The sequence below is a fragment of the Euleptes europaea genome, chromosome 2 (genome assembly GCF_029931775.1).
Source record: "Euleptes europaea isolate rEulEur1 chromosome 2, rEulEur1.hap1, whole genome shotgun sequence".
Lineage (NCBI taxonomy): Eukaryota > Metazoa > Chordata > Lepidosauria > Squamata > Sphaerodactylidae > Euleptes > Euleptes europaea.
Genome location: NC_079313.1, coordinates 14,676,632 through 14,704,409, shown reverse-complemented (window position 1 = coordinate 14,704,409; position 27,778 = coordinate 14,676,632). Strand labels below are relative to the sequence as shown.

The 27,778-nt window shown below is 48.7% G+C and overlaps 1 protein-coding gene across 1 annotated transcript in view; it reads left to right on the top strand.

Annotated features, from left to right (window-relative positions):
- KCNN1 (potassium calcium-activated channel subfamily N member 1) overlaps positions 1 to 27,393 on the top strand; it is a 76,326-nt gene extending 48,933 nt beyond the window's left edge. The window contains exons 5-9 of the mRNA XM_056844498.1: positions 13,514 to 13,655; positions 16,821 to 16,931; positions 19,956 to 20,083; positions 26,165 to 26,234; positions 27,063 to 27,393. Of these exons, the coding sequence (XP_056700476.1) occupies positions 13,514 to 13,655; positions 16,821 to 16,931; positions 19,956 to 20,083; positions 26,165 to 26,234; positions 27,063 to 27,335 (724 nt within the window). The 3' untranslated portion in view covers positions 27,336 to 27,393. The remainder of the gene's footprint in view (positions 1 to 13,513; positions 13,656 to 16,820; positions 16,932 to 19,955; positions 20,084 to 26,164; positions 26,235 to 27,062) is intronic.
- Positions 27,394 to 27,778: the final 385 nt, after the last annotated feature.

The following is a 27,778-nucleotide window of genomic DNA, read 5'->3' as shown; positions in this document are numbered from 1 at the left end:
GCAGTCTTGAAGTTGCCTTAGACAGAGTCTGACATTTGGCGCATTGAGTTCTGAATGGCAGCAGCTTTCCAGGGTTCGGGGAAGAAGAAGAAGAAGAAGAAGAAGAGTTGGTTTTTCTATGCCGACTTTCTCTACCACTTAAGGCAGAATCAAACCGGCTTACAATCACCTTCCGTTCCCCTCCCTGTAACAGACACCCTGCGAGGAAGGTGGAGCTGAGAGAGCTCTAAGAGAGCTGTGTCTAGCCCAAGGTCACCCAGCTGCCTTCATGTGGAGGAGTGGAGAAACCAACCCGGTTCACCAGATTAGAGTCCGCCACTCATGTGGAGGAGTGTGGAATCAAACCCGGTTCTCCAGATTAGAGTCCACCGCTCCAAACCATCGCTCTTAACCACTGCACCATGCTGGCTCTCAATTAGGAACCTTTCCAAGCCAGGCTAAATTTTAGCAATAATAATAACAACAATGATGACAACAAACACAATAATAAACCCTGCCTTGCTTTCCTTATTAATTTTGACTCCCCCTGCCCCATTCCCCACCCCCATTTTTCATGATGACCCTCAGTCCATGCTCGGCTGAGGTTCTTCCAAGCCAAACTTTGCAAGGTTCGGGTTTCCCCTTCTCTGGGCAAGGAAGACTTTGTTCTGGATTGAATTACGGGGGATGGGGGAGGTCTGTTGACCCCAGCTGGGTGAGGAGCAGCATCTGGTTTCAACAAAGCAGCAATCCTAAATTCCTCTTTCCCCATTGCTTGGAGTTGGACTCGTTTGGGACTCTTTATTCCTGTTTTTGGTTTTTCGGGACCGTTCTTTCCCTCTCCTCTCCCCTGCCCTGCATGCTTTCTCCCCTTGCCCTCAGCATCTGGATGCACCTTTTGAAATTGGCAATGCTCCACGTCCGGGGAGGAGAGAACCCTCCCTCTTGTTTTCTTTCTGTGATCCTTCACTTGCGGGGAGGGGGAGTTGAGGGGGGGGCTGTGACGGTTTGCACTGAAGGGTTTTGATGAAAATCGGACTCCCAAATAGGGCCAGGATGATTTTCTCCCCTCTCCGGTGCCATTTCCTTTTTCCTGCTCTAGAATTCTGCTCTTCACTTCATTCTGGTTTAACACTTAGAAATTTGAACAACACATCCCGGGAATTGGATTGTATGCGGTTTGCTGCACCTTTCTTAAATTAATTTGCATTGCGTTTTCTCACTGTGCCTGGCGGGTACGCACTTGAGCATTGATAGGACACTACCAAAGGAAAGACAACCACAAGGGGATCATACGTATGGCTGCATCAAGGTTCTTACCAGTGTGGTGCTTTGCCCAATGCAGATGTGCATCGAGGAAGCACTGCAAAATAGTCATTGGATTGGGTTGCATAGAAGGGAGGATCAAGATTGGTTGGCCGAGGGCTTTTAGCCGATATTTCATTGATGCACTTGGTATGCACCGAATCTTAATATCACCGGACATAGCATCACAGCAAAGTTGCTTGTTTGCAGTGTGCATGTGCAAATCCGTACTGCAGAGGAGGGGAATGGCCACTAAGGAACAAGATCTGTGGCCGGCGCATTTCTGTGTACCAAATGCAGGAGTCGGGGAAGAAAACACTGGGTGCCTTCTACATCCATGTAACTTTTAACGCCAGAACTTGGAGGCAAATTTGGACAAGGGGGGTTTCAGAAACGTCCTAGTGCTTGAGCTGAAATAACAGTAGAATCATAGAATTGGAAGGGGTCCTACAGGCCATCTAGTCCAACCCCCTGCTTAATGCAGGATCAGCCTAGGCCCTAGAGCATCTCTGACAAGTGCTTGTCCAGCCTCTGCTTAAAGACTGCCAGGGAGGGGGAGCTCACCACCTCCCTAGGTAGCTGATTCCCCTGTCAAACAACACTTACTGTAAAAAAAATTCCCTAATATCCAGCTGGTACCTTTCCTCCCACAATTTAAACTCATTATTGTGAGTCCTATCCTCTGCTGCCAACAGGAACAGCTCCCTGCCCTCCTCTAAGTGACAGCCCTTCAAATACGTAAAGAGAGCAATCATACCCACCCCCCCAATCTCCTCTTCTCCAGATTGAACCTTCCCAACTCCCTCAGCCTTTCCTCATAGGACTTGGTCTCCAGGCCTCTGATCATCCTCGTCGCTCTCCTCTGCACCCGCTCGATTCTGTCCGCATCCTTTTTTTTTTTTTCCTTTTTTTTTTTTTGCGGCTCCTGAGAACCGAGCCCATGGTCTCTGGCCACACTTTGGGATCCGCCTGTTTGAGCCTGGGTTTCCCGCTCAGCTCTGTGGTCTGTAAAGTGGGAAGGAGGGGAATGAAGCCCCCACTTAGTGATCTACCTACATTCCAGGTTGCGCAAAATCCTGCCGGCACATGCCGAGGGCATTCTGTCCGCATCCATAACGTTTAGGACTGCAGTGTTTCATCTAATGGATAGATTTTGCCATTGGTTAAATCTATAGATCCATTAAAAAGGTGTCCTCTCCTTGCCTAATTAAGCAGCAGGTTTTTGTCTTTTTAAAAAGTTAACTATTTTAATTACAACTATTTAAATTTTAAAAAATCACAAGTGCCATCTTTAAAAAGATGAATATCTCTCATATAGGAGAAATGCTTCTTCCACAGTAATGCTTAATGAGATGTTTTCCTGCATCCTTAATTAAGCAAGAGTGGTTTACAATGAAATTTTGTTTTGCATTTTCAAATATATGCAGATTGAAACTTCCTCCGTTGCTTAAAGCTCACATGGCTATACGGTTCAGATGTCTTTGACTGGGTGTCACCCCCACAATTTTATGCATAAGGGATTCCATATGGAAATCCAACGCACAAGCACGATTTTGGCATGTTTCTGGTCCTCAAGGTGATAATTTATTTTAAAACCAAGAGAGACAATATCTGTAACCAAAAAAAAAACAAAAAACAAAAAACCAGCCCCAGCATTGGCTTCCAACGGCTGCCCCCTCACTCTCATCTGGGGTTGCCAACTTCGGAGTGGGAAATTCCTGAAGAACTGGGTGGAACCTGGGGATTGCAAGGATTTCGGAAAAGAGGGACCTCAGTGGGGTATAATGTCATGGAATCCACCCTCCAAAGCCGCCATTTTCTCCAGGGAAACTGATCTTTGTAGTCCGGAGATATGGTTGTCAGGCACATATAGGGTTACCAGGGTTTGGGGAGGGGAGGGACTTCAATGCCATAGAGTCCAATTGCCAAAGCAGCCATTTTCTCCAGGGGGACTGATCTCTGTCGGCTGGAGATTGGTTGTGATAGCATGAGATCTCCAGCTAGTACCTGGAGGTTGGCAACCCTAGAGATCCAGGACACAGGGCCTGACTCAAAAACTCCACGTCACCTTCAGATGTGTCTTTGAAAGGCCCAGCCAGGCCCAAATGGTGCTTGCTTCCATTTTTCTTTTGCAAAAATGCCCTTTTTGGAACCCGGCCTGCAGGCTTTTATTTTTCAGCCCCGGTTAGTTCCCTTAAAAATAGAAGTTAATTAGTGCATTGAGTGTTTATCTGTTTCTCCACGCATGAAATGCTGGTGTTTGTCTGCGGTTGTTTCTCGGAATGCAATTTAGCACATCATCTTTTGGAACGTGGGAAGAAACAAGCCCTTAAGTGGAAGGCGTGATCAAGAGGAAAAACATAAACCTCTCTGTGGTGTAGAATTTTCTGACTTGAGGGGCCATGAATTTGGAGAAGAAAGGGAAGGTTGTTTTCAAATGTGAATTGAGCAACCTTGGGGAAATCCTGATTTTCACAATTTCAGGCTGCTCATTTAAAAATTAATATTCCCAACTTCTAGGTTTGGGAAGGTTTTTTTTTATTCTGGTATTTTATTTTAAAGGAATAGTACATAAATTTACTCCCGTATGAAAAGAGGAACAATAAGCCAGTGATAACAATTTCTCAAACAGATAGATTCCAATACAGTAGCACCTTAGACACCAATCAGATTTTCGGACTATGAGCTGTTGAGAGTCAAAACTCCCTTCGTCAGATACCAAAAAGCTTCTTGGTCTCCAAGGTAGTGATGCCAACCTCCAGGTAGTTAAACCCTAAATCACACAGAAACCATTTTCACTAATGATTCACAATTATATTCCAATAATTAAATCTACAACCTAGTAGTAGGTATAACAAACACACAGCCCATTCCTGAGCTGAGGCGTACGGGGATGGCAGGGAAGAGGCACAGCTGCGCCTCTTTCTAAGCCGATTCCTGTATGTCGTTAAACAAAAAAAAGCCGTTTCGCTGCTTTTTTTTTGTTTAATTGGGACCTCTCACCTAAAAAGCAGGCCTTTTGTTTAACTGGGGCCTTTCACCTAAAAAACAGGTGCAGCACCGCCATTCCCGGCGCAGGCGGAAGTGGCCGAAAGGGGATCGGGAGCTGCCTAACTGGTGGCTCCTCCCCCCGGACGCCCCCGGAACGCCACCCTGCACCGACGTGGCCTCTCCACACTGTTGCCGGCGCCACGGAGAGGCCACGCTGGCGGAGGGGGGAGGCGCGGTCCCGCGGTGCTCAGCTGCTGCCGGGACTGGCCTTGCCGCCAGCATGAATGCGTGTAAACACGTGATTACACGCATTTACGCCGGCGGCGAGGTCACGCCACCTCCTAACAACTTTCGGCCCCATTCTCAGGAATGGGCTGAAAGTCAGGTAACATATAGAAATATACAAAAAAGATGGTTACACACCAAAATCCACAAAAGTGTGAATACAGGTCATTGTACAAATATCTATTTCTAATATACATGTGTCTAATATACAACCTCTTTTTTATATATAGAATTGTTATTGACAAGAAAATTTTGAACAATAAAGAGATTACAAGAAAAATAAATGAAGAAAAAAAAGATATTAAACAAAATTAAATTAACAAAAAACAAAAAGTAATATAGTATTGAATGTGAAAGTCCCCTTCTCTCCCTCGTGTCAAGTACTCCAACCTCTTGATCATCCAGGTTCCCTTTTTCTTAGGGTTGCCAGGCCCCTCTTCGCCACCGGCGGGAGGTTTTTGGGGCAGAGCCTGAGGAGGGCAGGGTTTGGGGAGGGGAGGGACTTCAATGCCATAGAGTCCAATTGCCAAAGCTGCCATTTTCTCCAGGGGAGCTGATCTCTATCGGCTGGAGATCAGTTGTAATAGCAGGAGATCTCCAGTTAGTATAGTTGGTCAGTGTACCAGAGACATTGTTTTGATATAATTGTGTGACAATATATCTCACCAGTCAGCCATCCTTGCTTGTGTTTTTGCTTTTTAGTACCTGGAGGTTGGCAACCCTACTTTTTCTGCACCAGAAACCAGAATAGGAACATAATCCCCAAATGCGTTAGCATCACATATCTTTCCAAGGGCTAGTGTTGCCAACTTCCAGGTGGGGCCTGGAGACCTCCTGGAATGTCAACTGATCTCCAGATGACAGAGGTCAGTTGCCTTGGAGAAAATGGCTGCTTTGGAAGATGGATTCTATGGCACGAGACCCTGCTGAGATCTCTCCTCCTCAAACCCCGCCCTCCTCAGGCTCCACCCCCAAATCTCCAAGAATTTCCCAATCCAGAGGGGGCAACCCTACCAAGAGCATTCTTCTTGTGTTGGCTGTACTTTGGAAACCAGGCTGATGGCATTTGAAGTTAACTCCAGAGATAAATTGGGGGGGGGGGCTTTCAGAAGCACCCTCCCATCCACCTAAAGCAGTGATGGCGAACCTTTTAGAGACCGAGTGCCCAAACTGCAACCCAAAACCCACTTATTCATCGTAAAGTGCCAACACGGCAATTTAACCTGAATACTGAGGTTTTAGTTTAGAAAAAAACAACTCATATGTTAACATCTTATGCTCACAAGCATAAGATGATCCAAACAAAGTAAGGAAAGCAATCCCAAGTGTTTTCATTGACTTAAAATTATTTGGCAGAGAATTCCACACATTAAGGATTTCATTTTCAGAACTAACTATGCTATCCTTTGTCATCCATAAAATTAAATCATGGCAATGACTGACAAACACCATTTTCCCCATCTGCATTCTCAAAAAACTGCAGGGGGGCTTATTGTTGAGTTGTGCATCTGAGTGGCAAGTCCAAGGCAAAACCTCCCATTCACAAATAGACAATAAACCCCCCCCCCATGCAGTTTTGAGAATCCGGATGGGGGAAATGTGCATCTCAGTGGCAAGTCCAAGGCTAAACCTCCCATTCACAAATAGACAACAAACCCCCCCATGCAGTTTTGAGAATCTGGATGGGGGAAATGTGCATCTCAGTGGCAAGTCCAAGGCTAAACCTCCCATTCACAAATAGACAACCCCCCCCCCCATGCAGTTTTGAGAATCTGGATGGGGGAAAAGTGCATCTCAGTGGCAAGTCCAAGGCTAAACCTCCCATTCACAAATAGACAACAACCCCCCCCCCCATGCAGTTTTGAGTATCTGGATGGGGGAAATGTGCATCTCAGTGGCGAGTCCAAGGCTAAACCTCCCATTCACAAATAGACAACCCCCCCCCCATGCAGTTTTGAGAATCTGGATGGGGGAAAAGTGCATCTCAGTGGCAAGTCCAAGGCTAAACCTCCCATTCACAAATAGACAACAACCCCCCCCCCCATGCAGTTTTGAGTATCTGGATGGGGGAAATGTGCATCTCAGTGGCAAGTCCAAGGCTAAACCTCCTATTCACAAATAGACAACAACCCCCCCATGCAGTTTTGAGAATCTGGATGGGGGAAATGTGCATCTCAGTGGCGAGTCCAAGGCTAAACCTCCCATTCACAAATAGACAACAACCCCCCCATGCAGTTTTGAGAATCTGGATGGGGGAAATGTGCATCTCAGTGGTAAGTCCAAGCGAAAGAGCTGCCCGCCGCCAGCCTCCCGCAAGCCTCCCGCTGCCCCGCTCCGCCTCAGCAGCAGCGCCGCCACCCCACCCAGGCGCCGCTCTGGACCCACCGCCGCCACCGGCCGCTCATGCTCGGCCCCAAGGGCTGTCCTGCCGGCCGCACCGCTACGCCCACTGAGTCGCCCCCCGCGACAAAGTTGGCTGCGGCGCGGCGGAAACGTGCGCCGAGGCCGCGAGGAGGGGCAGAGGAGGGGGACGGGCAGCCAAGGGGGAGGGGGAGGGGGCAACTCGGCGGGCGTAGCGGTGCGGCCGGCAGGGCAGCCCTCGGGGCCGAGCATGAGCGGGTGGCGGCGGGTCTGGAGCGGCGCCTGGGTGGGGCGGTGGCGCTGCTGCTGCTGCTAAGGCGGAGCGGGCCGGCAGGAGGCAGATGGCGTCGAGGCCGCGAGGAGGGGGCGGGGGGCGGGGGGGCCCGGCGGCTCCACGCGTGCCCATAGAAAGGGCTCAGCGTGCCGCCTGTGGCACGCGTGCCATAGGTTCGCCAACACGGACCTAAAGTGTTCCTCACCACCACCAAAAAGAAACCCTTCCATTCCCTGTTAATAGGGTTGCCGGCCTCCAGGTACTAGCTGGAGATCTCCCGCTATTACAACTGATCTCCAGCCAATAGAGATCAGTTCACCTGGAGAAAATGGCCGCTTTCGCAATTGGACTCTATGGCATTGAAGTCCCTCCAATACCCAAACCCTGCCCTTCTCAGATCCGCCCTAAAAACCTCCCGTCGATGGCAAAGAGGGACCTGGCAACCCTACCTGTTAATGTACAGCCATTCCATCCAGCGGGGGAATTAATACACTTCACCAAAGGCCTTTGTTATCAGAGAGAAAATCCACCTTCCACTGGGGGCAGGAGGGAGAAAAGATCGTTCCCCCTCCTTCTGGAAGGCAGTGGGGTTGAAGAAAAGTCCAGACTCCTCCGTTCCCCTCTCTCTCCGCCCATCAAACACGACCGGCCTTTTAGCACCTGGGTTGTGATATTAATTAGCACCATTAGTAATTCTGTAGCGCTTTCTCGTAAATGCATTTCACGTCGCTTTTAAATGCTCCTCCGCCACACCTCCGGGGGGCCTCTGCGGAGCTGCTCGACACAGCAGAGAAATCCCAACGCGCTCCCGTCCCACTCATCTTGCATTAGCTTTAATTTGCTGTGCATTTGAACAGCTCACAAGAGCGAGCGCTTTCATCCTCAGCTTTGTTGACATTCCCAATTCCCCTGAAAATCTGGTTAATAAGAGAGAACTCCGTCTCTCTCCAAAGAGCCTCGGCTTTGTCTGTTTGTGTGGGCTCAACAGAGATCTGTGAAGCTCCCCGTCTTGAAATGCGCGTCACCCTCTTTTTGGAACAGTGTCGTGTTGGTTTTGCACTCTTGTTCGTCAACGGGCCAGACCTTGGCTGGGGTTGAGCAAGAAAACCCAGGCATGAGGAAGACAAGCAACACTTCTGAAATCCTCCTCATTCTCCCTTCGGGGGATCAATCTATCATCCAGGTAGAGTTGGAAGGGACCACCAGGATAGGGTTGCCAACCTCCAGGGACTAGCTGGCGATCTCCTGCTATTACAACTGATCTCCAGCCCGTAGAAATCAGTACACCTGGAGAAAATGGCCGCTATGGCAATTGGACTCTATGGCATTGAAGCCCCTTCCCTCTTCAAGCCCCACCCTCCTCAGGCTGCACCCAAAAACCTCCTGCCATTGGCGAAGAGGGATCTGGCGACCCTACACCAGGACTATCTAGTCCAACACCTGCACAATGCAGGAAATTCACAACTACCTCCACCACCACACCCTTGGTAAACCCTGCTCCTTGCCCAGAAGGTGGCAAAGAAAAAATCCTCCAGGGTCCCTGGCCAATCTGGCCTGGAGGAAAATTGCTTCCTGACCCCAAACTGGTGATCGACATGTAAGAAAGGGCCACGAGAGCCAAACACTGATGCAACCCTTCCTGCCCTCCCTCTCATGATCTGTCTAAGTTCACAGAATCAGTGTTGCTGACAGATGGCCATGTGGCCTCTGCTTTAAAACCTCCAAAGAAGGAGGGCCCACCACCTCCCGAGGAAGCCTGTTCCACTAGGGTTGCCAGCTCCTGGTTGGGAATTACCTGGAGATTTTGGGGGTGGAGCCTGAGGAGGGCGGGGTTTGGAGAGGCGAGGGACTTCAATGCTATAGAGTCCAATGGCCAAAGAGGCCATTTTCTCCCGATGAACTGATTTCCATCACCTGGAGATCAGTTGTAATAGCAGGAGATTTCCAGCCACCACCTGCAGGTTGGCAACCCTATGTTCCACTGAGGTAGGGCCTGGAGTTCTCTCAGAATTACAACTGATCATTCAAGATCAGTTCCCCTGGAGGAAATGGCAGCTTCAGAGGACAGACATTATGACATCACAACCTTGCTGAGTTCCTTCCCCTCCCCAAACTCAGCTTTTGTGCAGTGTTTTACCATAGAGTTTTTGGAGGAATGTGCTAGAGCAGGGGTGTCAAACTGACGGCGCGCAGGCCGGATCCGGCCCCCGGAGGGCTCTTCACCTGCCCGCGAGCCAAGCCCAGCCCCCCTGCCACCCCCTGTACTCTTCCAGGCTCGCCTGGCCCCGGCAGGGGCCGGGTTCACCCTCCCCACCACTCTCCCGGGCTCTCCTGGCCCCAGCGGGAGCCAGGAGCGCCTTCCCCACCACCACCCCTCTCCCGGGCGCTCCGTAAGTGGCGTTATTACGCCAATAACCCCCCAGCCCCACCACAATGAAGCTCCCACCGGGTTTACCCAAAAGTGATGTTAATTGCCCCCCCCTTCAGCTGGCGGCTTCCGCCCGCCCACCAGCTGAGGGGTGGCGGACAGCCCTTTTAATTGGCGGGCAATTGTCCACCATTACCTGGTACCTGAAGCTAATAGTCAGCACGTAGGCTCAACAATGAACTAAACAACCACTATCATTCTACTTAAATATCTATCAACTTTAATCACCAGTTTTTGTGATATCAGTTTAAGGCATTCAACATCATGCCCGAATTCACAATTCCCAAAATTAAACCTATTATAATCAACACCAAACATCCAATGCTTATAATGCTCTATTACTACATATGTGTGTAAAGTGCCGTCAAGTCGCAGCCAACTTATGGCGACCCCTTTGGGGGGTTTTCATGGCAAGAGACTAACACAGGTGGTTTGCCAGTGCCTTCCTCTGCACAGCAACCCTGGTATTCCTTGGTGGTCTCCCATCCAAATACTAACCAGGGCTGACCTTGCTTAACTTCTGAGATCTGACGAGATCAGGCTAGCCTGGGCCATCCAGGTCAGGGCATTACTACATATACCTAATGCTAATACTAACATGAATTTCTAACTTTCAATACATTAACAATAACAGCTACAAGCCTATGGACAGGTTTGAAACTCTCCGAAGACGAGACTCCTCCGCCCAGTCAACATTTAGTCCCAAATGGGTCAGTTCGAGTCCTCAAGTTCGACGTCCTGTTCCTGGAAGTGGCGTGGTTTGAACTGCCATAGTACGAATTGTGAATTCGGGCATGATGTTGAATGCCTTGAACTGATATCACAAAAACTGGTGATTAAAGTGCATAGATATTGAAGTAGAATGATAGTGGTTGTTTAGTTCATCGTTGAGCCTACGTGCTGACTATTAGCTTCAGGTTTTCCTAATTTGCAGCACAGGTTGCTAGGCTGACAAAGCTTGATTACCTGGTACCTGGCAACCCTACCCACCCAGCACAGCAGGACACCTCTGAGTAAACATGCATAGGATTGGACTGTCCCTTTGGCAGCAGGATGGTGCTGCTTCCGTCGTCTTGCTTGTGGGCTTCCTAGAGGCACCTGGTTGGCCCCTGTGTGAACAGACTGCTGGACTTGATGGGCCTGGGTCTGATCCAGCAGGGCTTTTCTTATGTTCTTATCTCTCCGCATCCATTTCCTTTTTAACTCTCCAAACCCCGCCCTCCTCGAGCTCCACCTCACAAACCTCCTGCTGGTGGCAAGAGGGACCTGGCAACCCTTCTTCTTCTTAACACTGGCATCCTTTTTGTCAAACCTTTGCTTCTTTGGAAGTTGGGATCCTGTCAAGGCCAGGCTCTGGCTGCTGGTCAGGGTTTTGTTCCCATGCTGCAAATCCTGTTATGTCTTTGATTCTCTGGGAATCGTTATCTCTTAGTACGGCACTGTGGTTTCACTTCTGTTTGCTTTTTGCCTAGAATGCTTTTAGACGGTAACCCACCTGCCTAGACCCCATTAGCACCCTCTCCTGAGTGAGAGGCAGTCAACTTCTTAAATCTGTCTTTTTGCTCCTAATAAATCAGCATTGCTTAGGTTGACCTGCCTGAGTGTGTCTGTTTATGGGAAGCTAGGGATAGACGCCTGAGCTGACACTTTTATGAACAGATATACAATACTAATATCAACCGACATGGATCCTTTATTGCAATATATCTATTTTTTGAAATATGTTTGCCCTTTTTATCTGCAGTTCATAATGTTAAAACTTGTAAATTCCAATTTCTAACTAAAAAAGTTTAAAAATAAAAGAATGGAACCCAACTGGGGGAAGTCTACATATTTTCCACCAGGTGTATCCCCGTCCTCTAGGGTTGCCAACCACCAGGTGGTGGCTGGAGATCTCCCGCTATTACAACTGATCTCCAGGCAACAGAGATCAGGTCCCCTGGAGAAAATGGCCGCTTTGGCAGTTGGACTCTATGGCATTGAAGTCCCTTCCCTCTCCAAACCCCGCCCTCCTCAGGATCCACCCCCCCCAAAAAATCTCCAAGTATTTCCCAACCCGGAGGTGGCAACCCTACCCCCCCCCCCCAATCTCCCTGGTGTCTGTGAGAACACAGACTTGGGGGAAAGTTTAGACATAGTTTTGTGTCTATAAAATTCCAGGACCCTGAAATTCTGCCAAGCAGGTTACAAGGGGGAGAGGAGAGAGAATTTACTTTTTGCTCTGCGGTTAGGGTTGCCAACCTCCAGATGGGTATACAATACCAAAAGGGGAGTGGTACCTGGAACACACATATACATAAAATACCACTGACCCACTGAATATGATGGTTTATATAACTTTAAAAGCGTAATTTCCAACAAATAATTCAAATTATGCAACAAAACAATCTATACAAGTTTACAAGGTTTCACAGATCTTATCCTTGTTTCTTATCCTTGCAAAACAAGGATAAGATTAGCAAAACTTTGTAAACTTGTAGTTTGTTTTGTAACATAATTTGAATTATTGGTTGGAAATTACGTTTTTGAAATTATATAAACCATCATATTCAGTGGATCAGTGGTATTTTATGGATACGTAACCTCCAGATGAGGCATGGAGATCGACTGAAATTATAACTGATCTCCAGTTCCCCTGAAGAAAATGGCTGCTTTGGATAGGGTTGCCAGGTCCCTCCTTGCCACCGGCAGGAGGTTTTTGGGACGGAGCCTGAGGAGGGTGGGGTTTGGGGAGGGGAGGGCCTTCAATGCCATAGAGTCCAATTGCCAAAGCGGCCATTTTCTCCAGGTGAACTGATCTCTATCGGCTGGAGATCAGTTGAAATAGCAGGAGATCTCCTGCTACTACCTGGAGGTTGGCAACCCTTGCTTTGGAGGATGGGCTCTATAGCATTATAACCATGAAATCCCTCAATCTCCCCAAATGTCACCCTCCCCAGGCTCTGCCCCCAAACCTCCAGAAATTCCCCAAACCAAAGTTGGCAACCCTAGCTGAATATGCAGTTCTGTGAGCTTCTTGACCCTTTTCCGAAGCAGCACCGCATGCCGCATGTTGTGGTAGGCCCAATCGAAACCTCACTAGAATGTCAGCTCGCTTGCAGCTGGAATGCGAATTCAGACTTGTTGCCGACCCAAACAAGGAGTCTTGAGATTTATTTATTTTTAAGGAACAAAACCCTTCAGGTTTTGAAATAATTTTGACCCACCGAACAGGCAGTCGCTTATGTTTATGGGGAACGGCCTGCAAATGCAGCAGGGAGAATGCACAAATTGCCCTCTTGATTGGTTTGCGCAAAATACTAAAATGTGCTTTAAATGCTTCAGGGTGCCACAGGGAGGGAGCCGGAGATGGCCATTTCCAGAAACAGTGCATAAATTGTGTGAGGGGGAGCTACTTCCTAGCTCTGTATGTTGATTTTCACAGCGACGTCAGCTCAAATGCACTTTTGGTTTTTGTTCTTTCTTTCTTTCTTTTCTTTTTTTTTTAAAGCCATTTCCAGAAATGGTGCCTCGTTTGGCTCTTGTATTCTGCATCCCTTGGATATGCAAATTGAATGTAAAAGCTGCACTGTCTGAAATGCACATTTGATTTTTTTTGTTTGTTAAAAGTAATAGGATTCCTCTTCCACTTTACGTTGCATTAGCAGCCTGTGTCATTCCTGATTTGATTTTAGCAATGTGGAAAGATACATGTTGGAAGGGTGATCACAGTGTCTTTGGCCTTGACCTGCTTAAATTCAGGCCCTCTCCCCATCGCAAGTGGCTGGCTGCGTTAGATGAAGACTTAATGTTGGGGGGCTCCTAAGGCCTCTCTGGGGCCAGGTATGGGATGTGGGGAAAGAACCTAAGTCGGTTTTGATGGGGACTTTCTCCCTCTGGCTCTTTGACAGGTATCACGACAAGCAGGACGTGACCAGCAACTTCCTGGGGGCAATGTGGTTGATCTCGATCACGTTCCTCTCCATCGGCTACGGTGACATGGTCCCCCACACCTACTGCGGGAAAGGGGTCTGCCTGCTGACCGGCATTATGGTGAGGCCCCACATGCCATTTGGGCCCAGAGTAGGGTAGTCAGTAAGGTTGCCAGGTCCCTCTTCGCCACCAGTGGGAGGTTTTTGGGGCGGAGCCTGAGGAGGGCGGGGTTTGGGGAGGGATTTCAATGCCATAGAGTCCAATTGCCAAAGCGGCCATTTTCTCCAGGCGAACTGATCTCTATTGGCTGGAGATCAGTTGTACTAGCAGGAGATCCCCAGCTACTACCTGGAGGTTGGCAACCCTAGTAGTCAGCCCAATGTTGACATCTGGCAGCAGGGCTGGGAGAGCAGCATCCTGGATGAAAAATGAAAATTAAGGCCTCATCTACTTACAAGAATTTCTCACCATGGCGTTTCTGACAATTCCTAGAGCTACTTGGAAGTGAAAGGCTAGCTCTAGGAATTGTCAGAAACTCTATGGTAAAACTGGAAGTTCTTACCATTGAGTTTCCAGTTGTTCCTAGAGCTACCCTTTTCCCTTCCAAGTAGCTCTAGGAATCAGTAAGAACTCTATGGTAAGAACTTCCCATGAGTAGAGGAGGCCTTATTTTTCTTTTTAATTTTTCCCCCATTGCTGCTTCCTGTGGCATCGGGCAACGGGACCTGGGGGTAGGGGATCTCCTGCCCCCAACGAGGTCTTGGCAGCCCTAGTGAGGACACATGAATGGCCTTTGCTCCACTATTGTGAACCCAGAAGTGATGTCAAGGTGACACTATTATACCGAAACTCTAGTTTATAGCAATTTCCCCCCTTCTACCCTACTGACCAGGGGATTGGGGCTGCTGGGCTGGAGGTCCCCCACTGGAGTGGTAGACCTAGCAGCCCTAGTGCAGAGGTAGGGTTGCCAACCTCCAGGTACTAGCTGGAGATCTCCTGCTATTACAACTGATCTCCAGCTGATAGAGATCAGTTCCCATGGAGAAAAATGGCCACTTTGTAGGGTTGCCAGGTCCCTTTGCCATCGGCAGGAGGTTTTTGGGGCGGAGCCTGAGGAGGGCGGGGTTTGGGGAGGGGAGGGACTTCAATGCCATAGAGTCCATTTGCCAAAGAGACCATTTTCTCCAGGTGAACTGATCTCTATCGGCGGGAGATCAGTTGTATTAGCAGGAGATCTGCTATTACCTGGAGGTTGGCAACCCTACTGCTTTGGCAATTGGACTCTAGGGCATTGAAGTCCCTCCCCTCTCCAAACCCTGCCCTCCTCAGGCTCCGCCCCCAAAATCTTCAGGTATTTCCCAACCCGGAGCTGGCAACCCTAACCCCAGGCTCCACCCCCCACCCTAATCTCCGGAAATTTCCCAACCAAGAGTTGGCAACCTCCACACCCGTAATAATAACAATACTGGCCTACCTGTGGTAAGGTTGGCAGCACATAAATGCTCATGCTGCACTCTGGACACAGCAGTGTGTTGTTGTTACTAGCACCTGGCTGCCCAGTGTGTAAACAGGAGCCTGTAAATCAGGAGAAGCCAGAGAATGAGATGGGGAAGGGAGGACTTTTCCAGAGGCACCAGGTAGGCTTTCTTAGGCCAGGCCATAATTAGACAAGGGATAGAGAATAAAACTGCTGCCATCATCCTGCCCTTGTACAAATCTGTGATGAGACCACACTTGGATTTTGCGTACAGGTCTGGTCACCACCCCTAAAAAAAAGAGTATTGCAGAGCTCGAGATGGTGCAGAAAAGAGCAACCAAAATGATCAGGGGTCAAGAGCAACTGCCCTATGAGGAGCAGTTAAAACGCTTAGGGCTGTTTAGTTTGGAAAGAAGGCAGTTAAGGGGAAACATGATAGAGGTCTATAAAATTATGCCTAGTATGGGGAGAGTCGACAGGGAGAAGTTTTTCTCCCTCTCTCATCATACTAAAACGTGGGGTCATCTGCTGAAGCCGGAGGGTGAGAGATTCAAAACAGATGAAAGGAAGTATTTCTTAATGCATAGTTAAATTGTGGAACTCCCTGCCACAGGATGTGATGATGGCTGCCAACTTGGAAAGCTGGAAGAGGGGAGTAGACATGTTCATGGAGGAGAGGGCTATCCATGGCTACTAGTCAGAATGCGTACTAGTCATGATGCATACCTATTCTCTCCAGGATCAGAGGAGCATGCCTATGACATTAGGTGCTTTGGAACACAGGCAAGACAATACTGCTGCAGTCGTCTTGTTTGGGGGCTTCCTAGAGGCCCCTGGTTGGCCACCGTGTGAACAGACTGCTGGACTTAATGGGCCTTGGTCTGATCCTGCATGGCCTTTCTTATGTTCTTATGTACCCCTGTGGCACAGTAGAGCTGCCACCTACCCAGTGGATGTGTGAGATCTCCCGTACCCAGCTCCAGTTGCCCAGCTCCAGTGGCCAGCAGGAGTAGAATAAAGTAAAAAAAAAAAAAAACATTGGCATATTGGTGTTATGTCATTTCCAGGAGAAACCCATAAGTGATGTCATGCTGCTCTAGGAATCACCAGAAACAATATGGTAAACCCATACTGTTTCCGGTAAGTCCTAGAGAGGCATGATGTCACTTTCCCGTTTTCCTTGGAAGTGACATGATGCCATCATTCCAACGGTGCCCATCATGTCCCCGGCCCCTCAGAAGCCCACCGGTTGCCAGCCACTATAAATGAGATGATCATGAGATGATAGAGACCTGCGTTATAAGAACAGACTGTACCATTTCATAGGGTAGTGTAGGAGATCACATTTTTGGAAGCTAAAGAAAGGAATAATTCCCAGCAATTGGAGAGCTAGAGAAAAGCCTACTGTATGTGTAGGCCATCCCTAATGAATTGTACGATGTGTGTGTGTGATAAACACCCCCATATGTGTGTGCATGCACACACCCCACTGTAGTGTATCAGTGAGAGTGTCAGACTAGGACTTGGGTTCAAATCTCGACTCTGCCATGAAGCTCACTGGGTGGGTGATCTCGGGCCGCTCAACTTTACCTGCCTCACAGGGTTGTTGTGGTGATGTAATAAGGAGGCAGCTATGTATGCTGCCCTCCGCTCCTTGGAGGAAGGCTGGGACAAAAAATGTATAAATCGACCCATCTGGACTTCATGCTCCGTGAGGCAGGCAGAAATTCAGCAGATTTGGCTGTTCCACCCTGACCTCAGCGTTGGGACAGCAGGCTCACAATCACCCCCTCTTTTCTGTGTTTTAGGGTGCGGGGTGCACAGCCCTGGTGGTCGCCGTCGTTGCACGGAAGCTGGAACTCACCAAAGCGGAAAAACACGTCCACAATTTCATGATGGATACGCAATTATCAAAGCGGGTAAGAGGCGTCTCCTTGGCATTCACCTTTCTACTTTCCCCCAGCCCACAGCGATGAAACAATTTCCAAGGTTTCATTTTATGCTAAATTCATATTTAACCATGCGCATTTCAAGAATTAATTAAACGGGTGATCGAGACAGCACAAAATGGGAGAGGGACTGTTTGTCCCTCTGCCGGTTCCTCATGTCTGCCCACGTGAATCATAGAATCATAGAGTTGGAAGGGACTGCCAGGGTCATCTAGTCCAACCCCCTGCACAATGCAGAAAATTCACAACTACCTCCCACTCCACCCACCCAGTGACCCCTACTCCATGCCCAGAAGATGGCCAAGGTGTCCTCCCTCTCATCATCTGCCTAAGGTTATAGAATCAGAATTGCTGACAGATGGCCATCTAGCCTCTGCTTAAAAACCTCCAGGGAAGGAGAGCCTCCTGAGGAAGCCAGTTCCACTGAGGAACCGCTCTAACGGTTAGAAAGTTCTTCCTAATGTCTAGACGGAGACTCTTGATTTAATTTCAACCCATTGGTTCTGGTCCAACCTTCTGGGGCAACAGAAAACAACTCGGCACCCCCCTCTATATGACAGCCTTTCAAGTACTTGAAGATGGTTATCATATCAGAGACAGAGCAGAGGCTTTGTCTTGGTGGCCCCGGGCTCGTGATTGGCACAGTCCCAGAAAGGAATGGGTATACCTTGCTTGGAATGACAAAATATTTTGAACCGGACCTGGGTAGGGTTGCCAATAATGTCCCTTCCGGGGTAAACCTGAAAGTGTTAGGGACATTCTAGCACATCCCTTAAAGAACTCTACGGAAACCATAGAGTTTTTAGAGGAATGTGCTAGAGCATCTCGGTCAAATCCGGAAGTGATGGGGACGCTCTAGCACATTCCTTTGAAAACTCTATAGTTTCCATAGAGATTTTTGAGGGACATGCTAGAGCGTCCCCATCATTTCTGGGTTTACCTTGGAAGGGACATTATTGTGCCACCCTTTAGCTGGCCTGTTTTCCCCACCAGTGAGCTGAGGGGCAGCTGGCAGGCCTGTTAATTGGTGGGCAATTGGCCGCCATTAACAAGCACCTTCCCCCCCCTTTTTGGAATTGATTCACAAGCACCTGGCAACCCTATACCTGGGTGAGGCCCCACGCAAAGGAATCTCTCTACAACCCAACACATGCTCACATAGGGTTGCCAAGTGCCCGGTGGTGGCAGGTAAAATCCCACCAATCCACTGGGCTGCCCACCGACCAGCTGAGGGCCGGCAAGCAGTGCATTCATGCATGCGCACACGTTGCGCAAACTTTCAAGTTTACCCGGAAGCGACACAGATGCTCTGGCAACCTCGGCTAAAACTCTATGAAAACCATAGAGTTTGGGCCGAGATCACTAGAGCGTCCACATCGCTTCCAGGTAAACCTGGAAGTGACGTAGGCATGTCACGTGGGGTGTGCACGCGTGCCATGCCAGGTGTGCACACGCATTGCACACCGTGGCCGTGGCCCCGCAAAGCTCCCGCCGGTGGAGCTACTGAGCCTGGCAAGCCTATGCTCACATCACGATTTCTCTTTCTGTGGGCCAAACTAGGCAATACGTCTGCCTCGAATAGCCAACCCTACATTACATCAGGAAACTAACATTTCCAAAGTGTTTGGGGCCTGGTTCAGCTCTGGAGCATGGCAGAGGGGGAGGAAGGGCTTCCATTTTCCCTCCTTGCCATTTATCCCAAGTCAATTGGGGCCCCAGAGCATTTGGGAACATTTGTTCCCTAACTTAACATCTGTTTGCAAATTGGGCTGGAGAAGCCTAACCTGACCCGTGGTAGCTGGATCAGCTAGCTTGGCCCTGTGTTCCAGAATGGAAAGAACTGAGCAGTATCTGGCCTAAAGCTCTGCACGACATTTGGAAATCAAGAGCGGAGCCATGGAAGAGTCTAAACGCATCAGGTTCCCCTTCAGAAACGAGACCGAATAGTCTGGAGCTTGAAAATGTAAAGTTGAAATTCAAGCGTGAAGAATTTTGTAAGCATGAAAATCCTCCCTACCAGTTCTAGGTTGTCAGTTGAATGGTTTTATTTGCATTTAGCCATAGGCCATTACAAACATGTCAAGGATTCCACAGATACATAATAAAAGGAAATACTAGGTTAATAAAATTCTGGATTAATAATAAATATACATAATAAAACTGTGCTAAATCGATGCATACAAAAACAACAACAACAAAAAATAATAACTAAAAATTGTAGTGGTGCCCTAATCGGCCAATGGGACCTAGCAACCATTAAAATCAACTTGAAGGATCAGCTCCCTTAGCAGCCATATTGGACCTTATTTTCTTTGCTGCCAGAGCATACAGGGCAGTCCTATGAGAAACAAACCAATCAGTATCTTTTAACAGAAATACTAGTTTCTTGGCACTAGCACAAGTGTTTTGGCCAGAAACCAACCCGGCAAGAAATTTAGCCCTGGGTTCCACATATAGAGGGCATTCAAATAAGTAGAGGTATAAGTCCTCCAGGAGCCCAATGGTGCAGAGTGGTAAGCTGCAGTACTGCAGTCCAAGCTCTGCTCACGACCTGCGTTCGATCCTGACGGAAGTTGGTTTCAGGTAGCTGGCTCAAGGTTGACTCAGCCTTCCATCTTTCCGAGATCGGTAAAATGAGTGCCCAGCTTGCTGGGGGTAACGGGAAGATGACTGGGGGAGGCACTGGCAAACCACCCCGTAAACAAAAGTCTGCCTAGTAAACGTCGGGATGTGATGTCACCCCATGGGTCAGGAATGACCCGGTGCTTGCACAGGGGACCTTTACCTTTACCTATAAGTCCTCCAGAGCAGATGTTCCACAGATGCAAAAACATTTTTTTGGAATTCGGCAATAACACCCAGTCAATACAGCCGTTGGCATTGTTTGAAACCATAGGGACCGACCAGTTCTACGTTTGTTCCCAAGGGTATGTCCGATTTCTGTATTTACCAGATTCCTGTCTTGTTTCCTCTTCCCTGCCCCAAATCTCCCAGGTCAAAAACGCTGCCGCCAACGTACTCAGGGAAACCTGGCTGATATACAAGCACACCAAGCTGGTGAAGAAGATCGATCACGCCAAGGTGCGGAAACACCAGCGTAAGTTCCTCCAAGCCATCCATCAGTAAGTCCTACACGTTTACCTGCTTCAAATCCCGGTGCCTGCTGCTGTCTCCACCCTGTCCCGGCCTCTGTCCCCAGTTCCATCTCCCCCCAGTCAAGGGCTCTTTCCAGAATTAGGCAACCCACCCCCAACAGACATCCTTCATTTGATGGCTACAAAATCTCCCTCTCGCATCCAGGGAAGTTGGTTGCGCAAATCCTCTCTTAGGGTAACCAACTCTTTTTTTTCTGGTTATATATATTTCCTTCCCGTAGATTTAACAGCCACTGGCTATCCATCAACCATTTCACACTTCAAAAGAGGAAATAAAATTTAATTTTCCCTTGACACTATAAAGAGAAAAGTTGCCACATCTCTCACGCAATTGACCGATCTCATTGACAGCAGATAATGCAGTATCCACTTCTCAAAAAGTGTCTTTATATATTGGCACCGAGCATTGGTTGCACCGAGCGTTCATTGCAGCCAAATGTGGCCAAGAGGTGGTGATATGAGATGAGGGGGGGACAGGCAGGTGGTCCAGAGGAATGGGCTTCCCAAATACAGCAGTGGGGACAGATCTGCCTGAGGGCTTACAAAGTAAGGCAGGCAAGATGTGGGTTTGAATTGCTCGTGGAAGCGATGCGAGGCATCACCAGGCTAGGGGAGCAAGGGATCAGGCCAACACATCACCCACCAAAAGACAAACCCCAAAAGGGTGGGAGATCCTTTCTCACAATGCAGCCAGCATTCTCTGATCCAGCATGGTGTAGTGGTTAAGAGCGGTGGTTTGGAGTGGCGGACTCTAATCTGGAGAACTGGGTTTGATTCCCCACTCCTCCATGTGAGCGGCAAAGGCTAATCTGGCGAACCGGGTTGGTTTCCCCACTCCTACACATGAAGCCAGCTGGGTGACCTTGGGCTATTCACAGCTCTCTTAGAGCTCTCTCAGCCCCACCTTCCTCACAGGGTGTCTGTTGTGGGGAGGGAAGGGAAGGTGGTTGTAAGCCAGTTTCAGTCTCTAAATGGTAAAGAAAGTAGGCGTATAAAAACCAACTCTACTTCTTCTGAAGCTGAATGACTTCTGCATGGGGGGTATGGAGGCGGGGAACAATCTGTCTTCCCACAACTAACCCTGTGGACCCCACAGGATCAGTTCTACTCATCTCTCTCTGAAGCTGCCAGTGCCACTGGAAAGAGGGAAGTTCAGACAGTCAGAGAGAATAGTGCCTGTCTCGATCAGCCTCCCGAGATTGGTGCATTTTCCAGGGAGGAGGGTGTGATAAAAACTGAGTGCAAAGGGGAGGACAGACTCCACCCTGCACCCAGGTATGAAAGCACATGAATAAAATAAGAACATAAGAAAGGCCATGCTGGATCAGACCAAGGCCCATCAAGTCCAGCAGTCTTTTCACACAGGGGCCAACCAGGGGCCTCTAGGAAGCCCACAAACCAGACGACTGCAGCAGCATTGTCCTGCCTGTGTTCCACAGCACCTAATATATGTTGAACCGGGTTGTCGGCTTTCTCTCCCACTTAAGGAAGAATCAAACCGGCTTACAATCACCTTCCCTTCCCCTCCCCACAACAGACACCCTGTGAGGTGGGTGGGGCTGAGAGAGCTCTAAGAGAGCTGTGACTATTCCAAGGTCACTCAACTGGCTTAATGTGGAGGATCGGGGAAACCAGCCCAGTTCACCAGATGTCCCAGGGCTGCAGGGGAGGGGGAGACAAGAAGCGGGTACCTCCCAAGACTATGTCCGGGCCTCTTCCCTGAATTTTCAGGATTCGACTGCACCTTACGGCCATTCACAAACAATGGTTTTCTTGCTTTTAAGTCTCACCACGTCCCTACTGTGAGAGCTAATATGGGAGAAGACCCACCCTCACCCACCTTCTCCAGCTGGTAGCCAAATCCCCCATGCAAAACAAAATAAATTACCTGTGCTGAACAACTATGACTTTCAACAGAAATAACAGCACAACAGACCAATTGGATGTAATATATTAAGTACTTCACAACAACTATAACTATACCTATGTTACTGACTACCAAATATCTACATCTAGTTACAACTTGGTCTACAATTTGGCTCTTAAAGGACTCAGCTGAGACAATGGATCTCCCTCCCCCTTTGGAGGGCTGAACTGGACGCTGTGGTTACTATGTTTGGATTGTAAATACATCTGTATTACTTGCTTGTTGTAACCAGATGTAGATATTTAATAACATATTAAGTACTTCACAACAACTATAACTATACCTACCAAATATCTACATCTGGTTACAACTTGGTCTACAATTTGACTCTTAAAGAACTTGGCCGAGACAACGGATCTCCCTCCCCTTTTTGGAGGGTTGAACTGGACGATGTGGTTACTATGTTTGGATTGTAAATACATGTGTATTACTTGCTTGTTGTAACCAGATGTAGATATTTGGTAGTCGGTAACATAGGTATAGTTATAGTTGCTGTGAAATCCCCCCTGCAGCCAGACTCCCAGATGCTACCCCACAAGTACTCTTCTGGTCCGCCACCATCTTCGTCACCATCCCTTCCTCTCCTTGCCGGTCTCATCACTGCCTTTAAAATTTCCTTTCTTGTTTTAAACGACGTATCCATGGGCAAGCCCACATGCTGCCCTGAAATGAGTACGCGGTACAGTCCTGTCGTAGTGCAGTGCCGCTCTTTGGAAACAAAGGGCTATACCATTTGGTAAGGCCTCCGTTTTGAGGTGTGTTTGAGCAATGAAAACTTCAGGGGGGGCGTAATGGCTTGGGAATGAATGTATGATTATGATGCTCCAGTTTTCGCTGCTGGTGTCGTATTGATTTGGTAAAAACAGTCGCCCACCTTTGTTCCGCGTTGCCTTCGACACTTAACACTCCTGTGTATTTTTTCTTTAAAAAAACACCTATTTTCCTTCCCTTTCCCCCCTTGTCCTCATAATATCCATCTCTCTATGATGTCGTGAATATCCTCTCCCCATGATGTCGTCCTGTATCACTTCCAAAGAATATTTATCTCTTTAAAAAAAATAACCCTACCAAACCTAACGATTTTGTATTTGAATGAAACAACGTTGCTTTTCCCATTGAGTCGTTACATCCCTCCCTACTGCACCCTGAGGGTTTGGACTTTGTGGATCCTTAGATCACATCTAGAAGTGTGTGGGTGCATGTGGGTCACCCCATTCTTTCCCCCAGTGAGGCCCGCGTGTCTCCCACGATTTCGCACCAGCTTTTTTCCGCTCCCGGATTGTGCCCATCCTTTGACGGGGCCCCCGCAACTTTCTGCATGAGGATGGGGGGAAAGGCAGATGGGGTGAAACGGGGGAAGGCCGGTTTGGTGTCTGTCTCTGGCTGCTTGTGTGTGTCCCCACCCCTCCCCCAGCCGTGTTACTTAAACCTCTGTTGTTTTGTCTCTGTTTTGCCCCCCATCCTTGCAGAGCTCAGAAGTAAGTTAATCTTTGTCTCACAGCTGCCTATGTCTCGAATGTGAGCACTCTCTCTGCATGGTTTCCATTTGGGGGTTTTGATTTGGACTTTCTGGAAGGTTAACGCAGAGCCCATCGGGACCCGTGCCCCTCTCGCACCGTCCTTGCCCCCTCCCGCTAACACAGTCCCCCACATTTCTGCCTTGCTTGCCGTGGGAGCTGGCAAAGGACACCCATCTGCCATTGTTTTGTCACCCCCCCAAATTTCACAGCGTTTGAAATTTGGAGACGCGGCATTCCAAGTGTTTCGATTGTGTGGCATGTCAGTCGACCGGTGCAAACTCTGTGTTTCCAGCGCATTTTGGCACAAGTTTCCTCTGATCGTGGCGCAGTGTTGCTTGGATCAGATGCCCAGCAATGTGGTTTTCTGGGAGATGTTCCCATCCATGAGTGGGAATGCCATTTTTCCATCAAAAAGTGTGTGACTCGCACATACACACACACACATACACAGACACGACAGTTCCAACCAACTCTGCCTCCTTGTTCCAGGTCCATGCTGCATCCTTGATTTTACCCTGGCAGAGTCATCCTGTTAATCTGACGTGAACCGCCAAGCGATTCCTTTTTCTTCAGACCAACCAAATTGTCACCAAACAATGCATATGATCTGCTTCTGTGAAGTGGGGGGACTCTAACCTCTGGGGGATGATATCCAGTTTTGGTTCTATTGACTTTTTTTTAACCAAATGATCCACCTAACAGCCAGCATGGTGTAGTGGTTAAGAGCAGTGGTTTGGAGTGGTGGACTCTAATCTGGAGAACTAGGTTTGATTCCCCCACTCCTCCACATGAGCGGTAAAGGCTCATCTGGAGAACCGGGTTGGTTTCAGTTCAGTTTTTTTGTTTTTGTTTTTTTCAGTTCAGATACCTTTATTGGCATATCCAGCATTCATCCAAGTAAGGGTTGGTTTCCCCACTCCTCCACCTGAAGCCAGCCGAGTGACCTTGGGCTAGTCACAGCTCTCTTAGAGTTCTCTCAGCCCCACCTACCTCACAGGGTGTCTGTTGTGGGGAGGGGAAGGGAAGGTGATTATAAGCCGGTTTGATTCTTCCTTAAGTGGTAGAGAAAGTCGGCATATAAAAACCAACTCTTCTTCTTCTTCTAACATGGACATCCCGTTTTGGTCAACAGATGGATCACTGTTCTTTTCTTCTAGTCTATGCCTTCCGTCAGTCCTGATTTATTTCCTTCTCCATTTATTAAAATATTTACACCCCACCTTTCCTCTTAGCTCAAGGCAATTCGTGGTGGAAACAGATCTAAAGGATTGCTAGCTTTTTATATTCTCAAAAGGAGACCAGCCTGTGTTTCTTGCTTCTCTGTCCCAGCGACCTTTGGTGCATCTTGAAATTTGCTTTGCACCGAACACCATGTAATCTAATTAAGCCTCCCACATTTCCTAGTTTCCATTTCAAGAAGGCTATAAACTTCTTGGGGCTTTTCCATCATGCCTCTCCTCCTCCTGTTATTTTTTGGACTGAACATCTAGTCTGGTGAAGGGGAACTCCAAAGCAAGCATTTGCTATTTGGCAATAATTTTGATTGGCCCAAACAAACAAGTATCACATGACTAGGTTTGCCAACCTCCAGGTAGTAGCTGGAGATCTCCTGCTATTACAACTGATCTCCAGCCGATAGAGATCTGTTCACCTGGAGAAAATGGCCACTTTGGCAATTGGATTGTATGGCGTTGAAGTCCCTCCCCAAACCCCGCCCTCCTCAGGCTCCACCCCCAAAACTTCCTGCCGGTGGCGAAGAGGGACCTGGCAACCCTACACATGACTACTGGGTTGGGGGGAGCAGGGGCAGCAGGGAATTACACTGTCAATAAGGTTGCCAATCTCCAAGTGGGATCCAGAGATCTCCCAGAATTACAGTTGTTCTCCAGACTACAGAGATCAGTTCCCTGGAGGAAATGGCAGCTCTGAGGGTGAATTCATTTGCATTTCAGCCCTGCTGAACTCCCTCTTCTTTCCACTCTCCACAGAATCTCCTCCCAAATCTCCAGGAATTTCCAAAGCAGAATTTGGCAACCTACACTGTAGACCACAACAGCTACCTACCATCTTTGCCTGGAAATAACTTGCCACCCTCGTCCCTGTTTTGAAAGAGTTTGGACTCCGTATTTAGGGAAAGAAAACATGTTAAAGCCATTTCTCTGGGGATCGTCCCAAAGTGATGTATAAAACGGCAAAGATATAAGTTTAAAAGGAGAACCCCCCCCCCAAAGGAAAGATTGAGTGCGGCCCTACGACGTCGCACAGACGTCGCACATCAACAAGAGTGACATAAGTGACTTGCTAGAAAGGTTTTTGTGAGGGACCTGGCAGAGGCCTGAAATGAAAGAAATGGAGCCCCCACCCACCAAGCCTAGAGACCCCCTTTTCCTTCAGGTCTCCTTGCTTGGGTCAATAATGACCTCATCAGCCAGCTGCATGTGTGTGTGTGTATGCGTGTGGGCGTGTGGATCCAGCAAGGACGGATCTGGAATTCTGTGCATGTCCGTTTGCAATGATGGTGGAATCAGACCTTTCTCGCTCGCCTGTCACTTCGTCCCACTGACAGATCAACGCTTTTTTTCTTTTGCTTTTGCTTTGCAGGTTGAGGAGTGTGAAAATGGAACAGAGGAAGCTCAATGACCAAGCAAACACCCTTGTGGATTTAGCAAAGGTGAGCCGGGCATGTCGGAGACAAGTTTCCTGGCTTGTGCTCGGTAGTGCATTTCAACGGTAGAGGATTTCAGGGGTGACTCTACCACACATGGGGGAATGCCAAAGGGCACTGTAAAAGGGACCCAGGTCTTTGGGGACAGCACTTTGTAGGTGGAGCAAGCATGTGAGTCCAATACCTCTATGGCTGTTACTGGGGTATATTGGGATATGCCCTAGTGAGATATAGTGGTTAGAGCAGGGGTGTCAAATTCAATTGTTACGAGGGCCGGATATGACATGTCACTTGGTCAGGCCGAGTCATGCCTCGCTAGTCCAGATCGAGAGTGGGGAGGGGGATAGCTGACTCGACTGGCCCGCAGGCCGGATGAGAGCTCTCAAGAGGCCGGATCTGGCCCGCGGGCCTTATGGGGATCGTTAGAGTATTGGACGTAGATCTAGGAGACACAGGTCATTTGTGCATGTGAGTTTTACCTGAGGTTTGTTGCTTGCTGGACCCACACTTTCCTGTTGGGAATCAATGCACCAGCAGTCTCCAAGCTCATATCAAGTCCCTTCCCCATTAAATGCTGCTTTGTAATTGGCTTACTTGTAGGGCTTACTGTGAGAGAAAATTCCCCCCCAACCCAACTGCTACATAAAAAAGCATTTTAAGAACAACAACAGTAGCAAAAAGGAGCAATCTCATTATTCCTGTCTGAAAGTATTTTCATTAATTGGATGGACCTTTGACTAGCTGAAAGGCTAGCCAAAATGGGTTATATCAATGCAAAAATCTCTCTTTTTTCCCCCTCCTTCCCCCACCCCTACTCCTCTTGCCCCTCGGTAGACGCAGAACGTTATGTATGACATGATGTCGGAACTGCAGGAGCGCAACGAGGACCTGGAGAAGCGCATCAGCGCACTGGAGGGGAAAATTGACTTGCTCGGCCTCACTCTGCACGCCCTGCCCAGCCTGGTCAGCCAAGCCATACGTCAGCAGCAGAGGGCCCTGGCTCGGGCCTGCGGCACCTCCAACAGCTCAGAACGCTCTTCATGGACCCCCACACGGCGGCGGAAATCTCCCTCCACTGCCCCACACACATCTTCAGACAGCGGGTGACACAGGCCATCCCTGCCGGAGCCCTCTGACTTTATCTATGGCCATTGTGTGGCCGAATCCCTCTTAGCTTTTTTTCTGGAAAGCCCTGTATAGTTACAACAACCTCCCAGAATTCTTTGCACCGAGAAGGAAGCAGCAGGTCCCCACAGCTACAGGAAACCAGACTGGACCATTTCCAACGTCACTTTGTATGAGGAATCGGTTGTTCTCGCTTTTCCCCGAGGGATTGTTCCACTGATTGCCCCAGGGTTTGGGAGCCAGCGTGGTGTAGTGGTTAAGAGCGGTGGTTTGGAGCATGGACTCTGATCTGGAGAACCGGGTTTGATTCCCAACTCCTCCATGTAAGTGGCGGATGCTAATCTGGTGAACTGGATTTGTTTCCCCACTCCTCCACATGAAGCCAGCTGGGTGACTGTGGGGTAGTCACACTCTCTCAGCCCCAC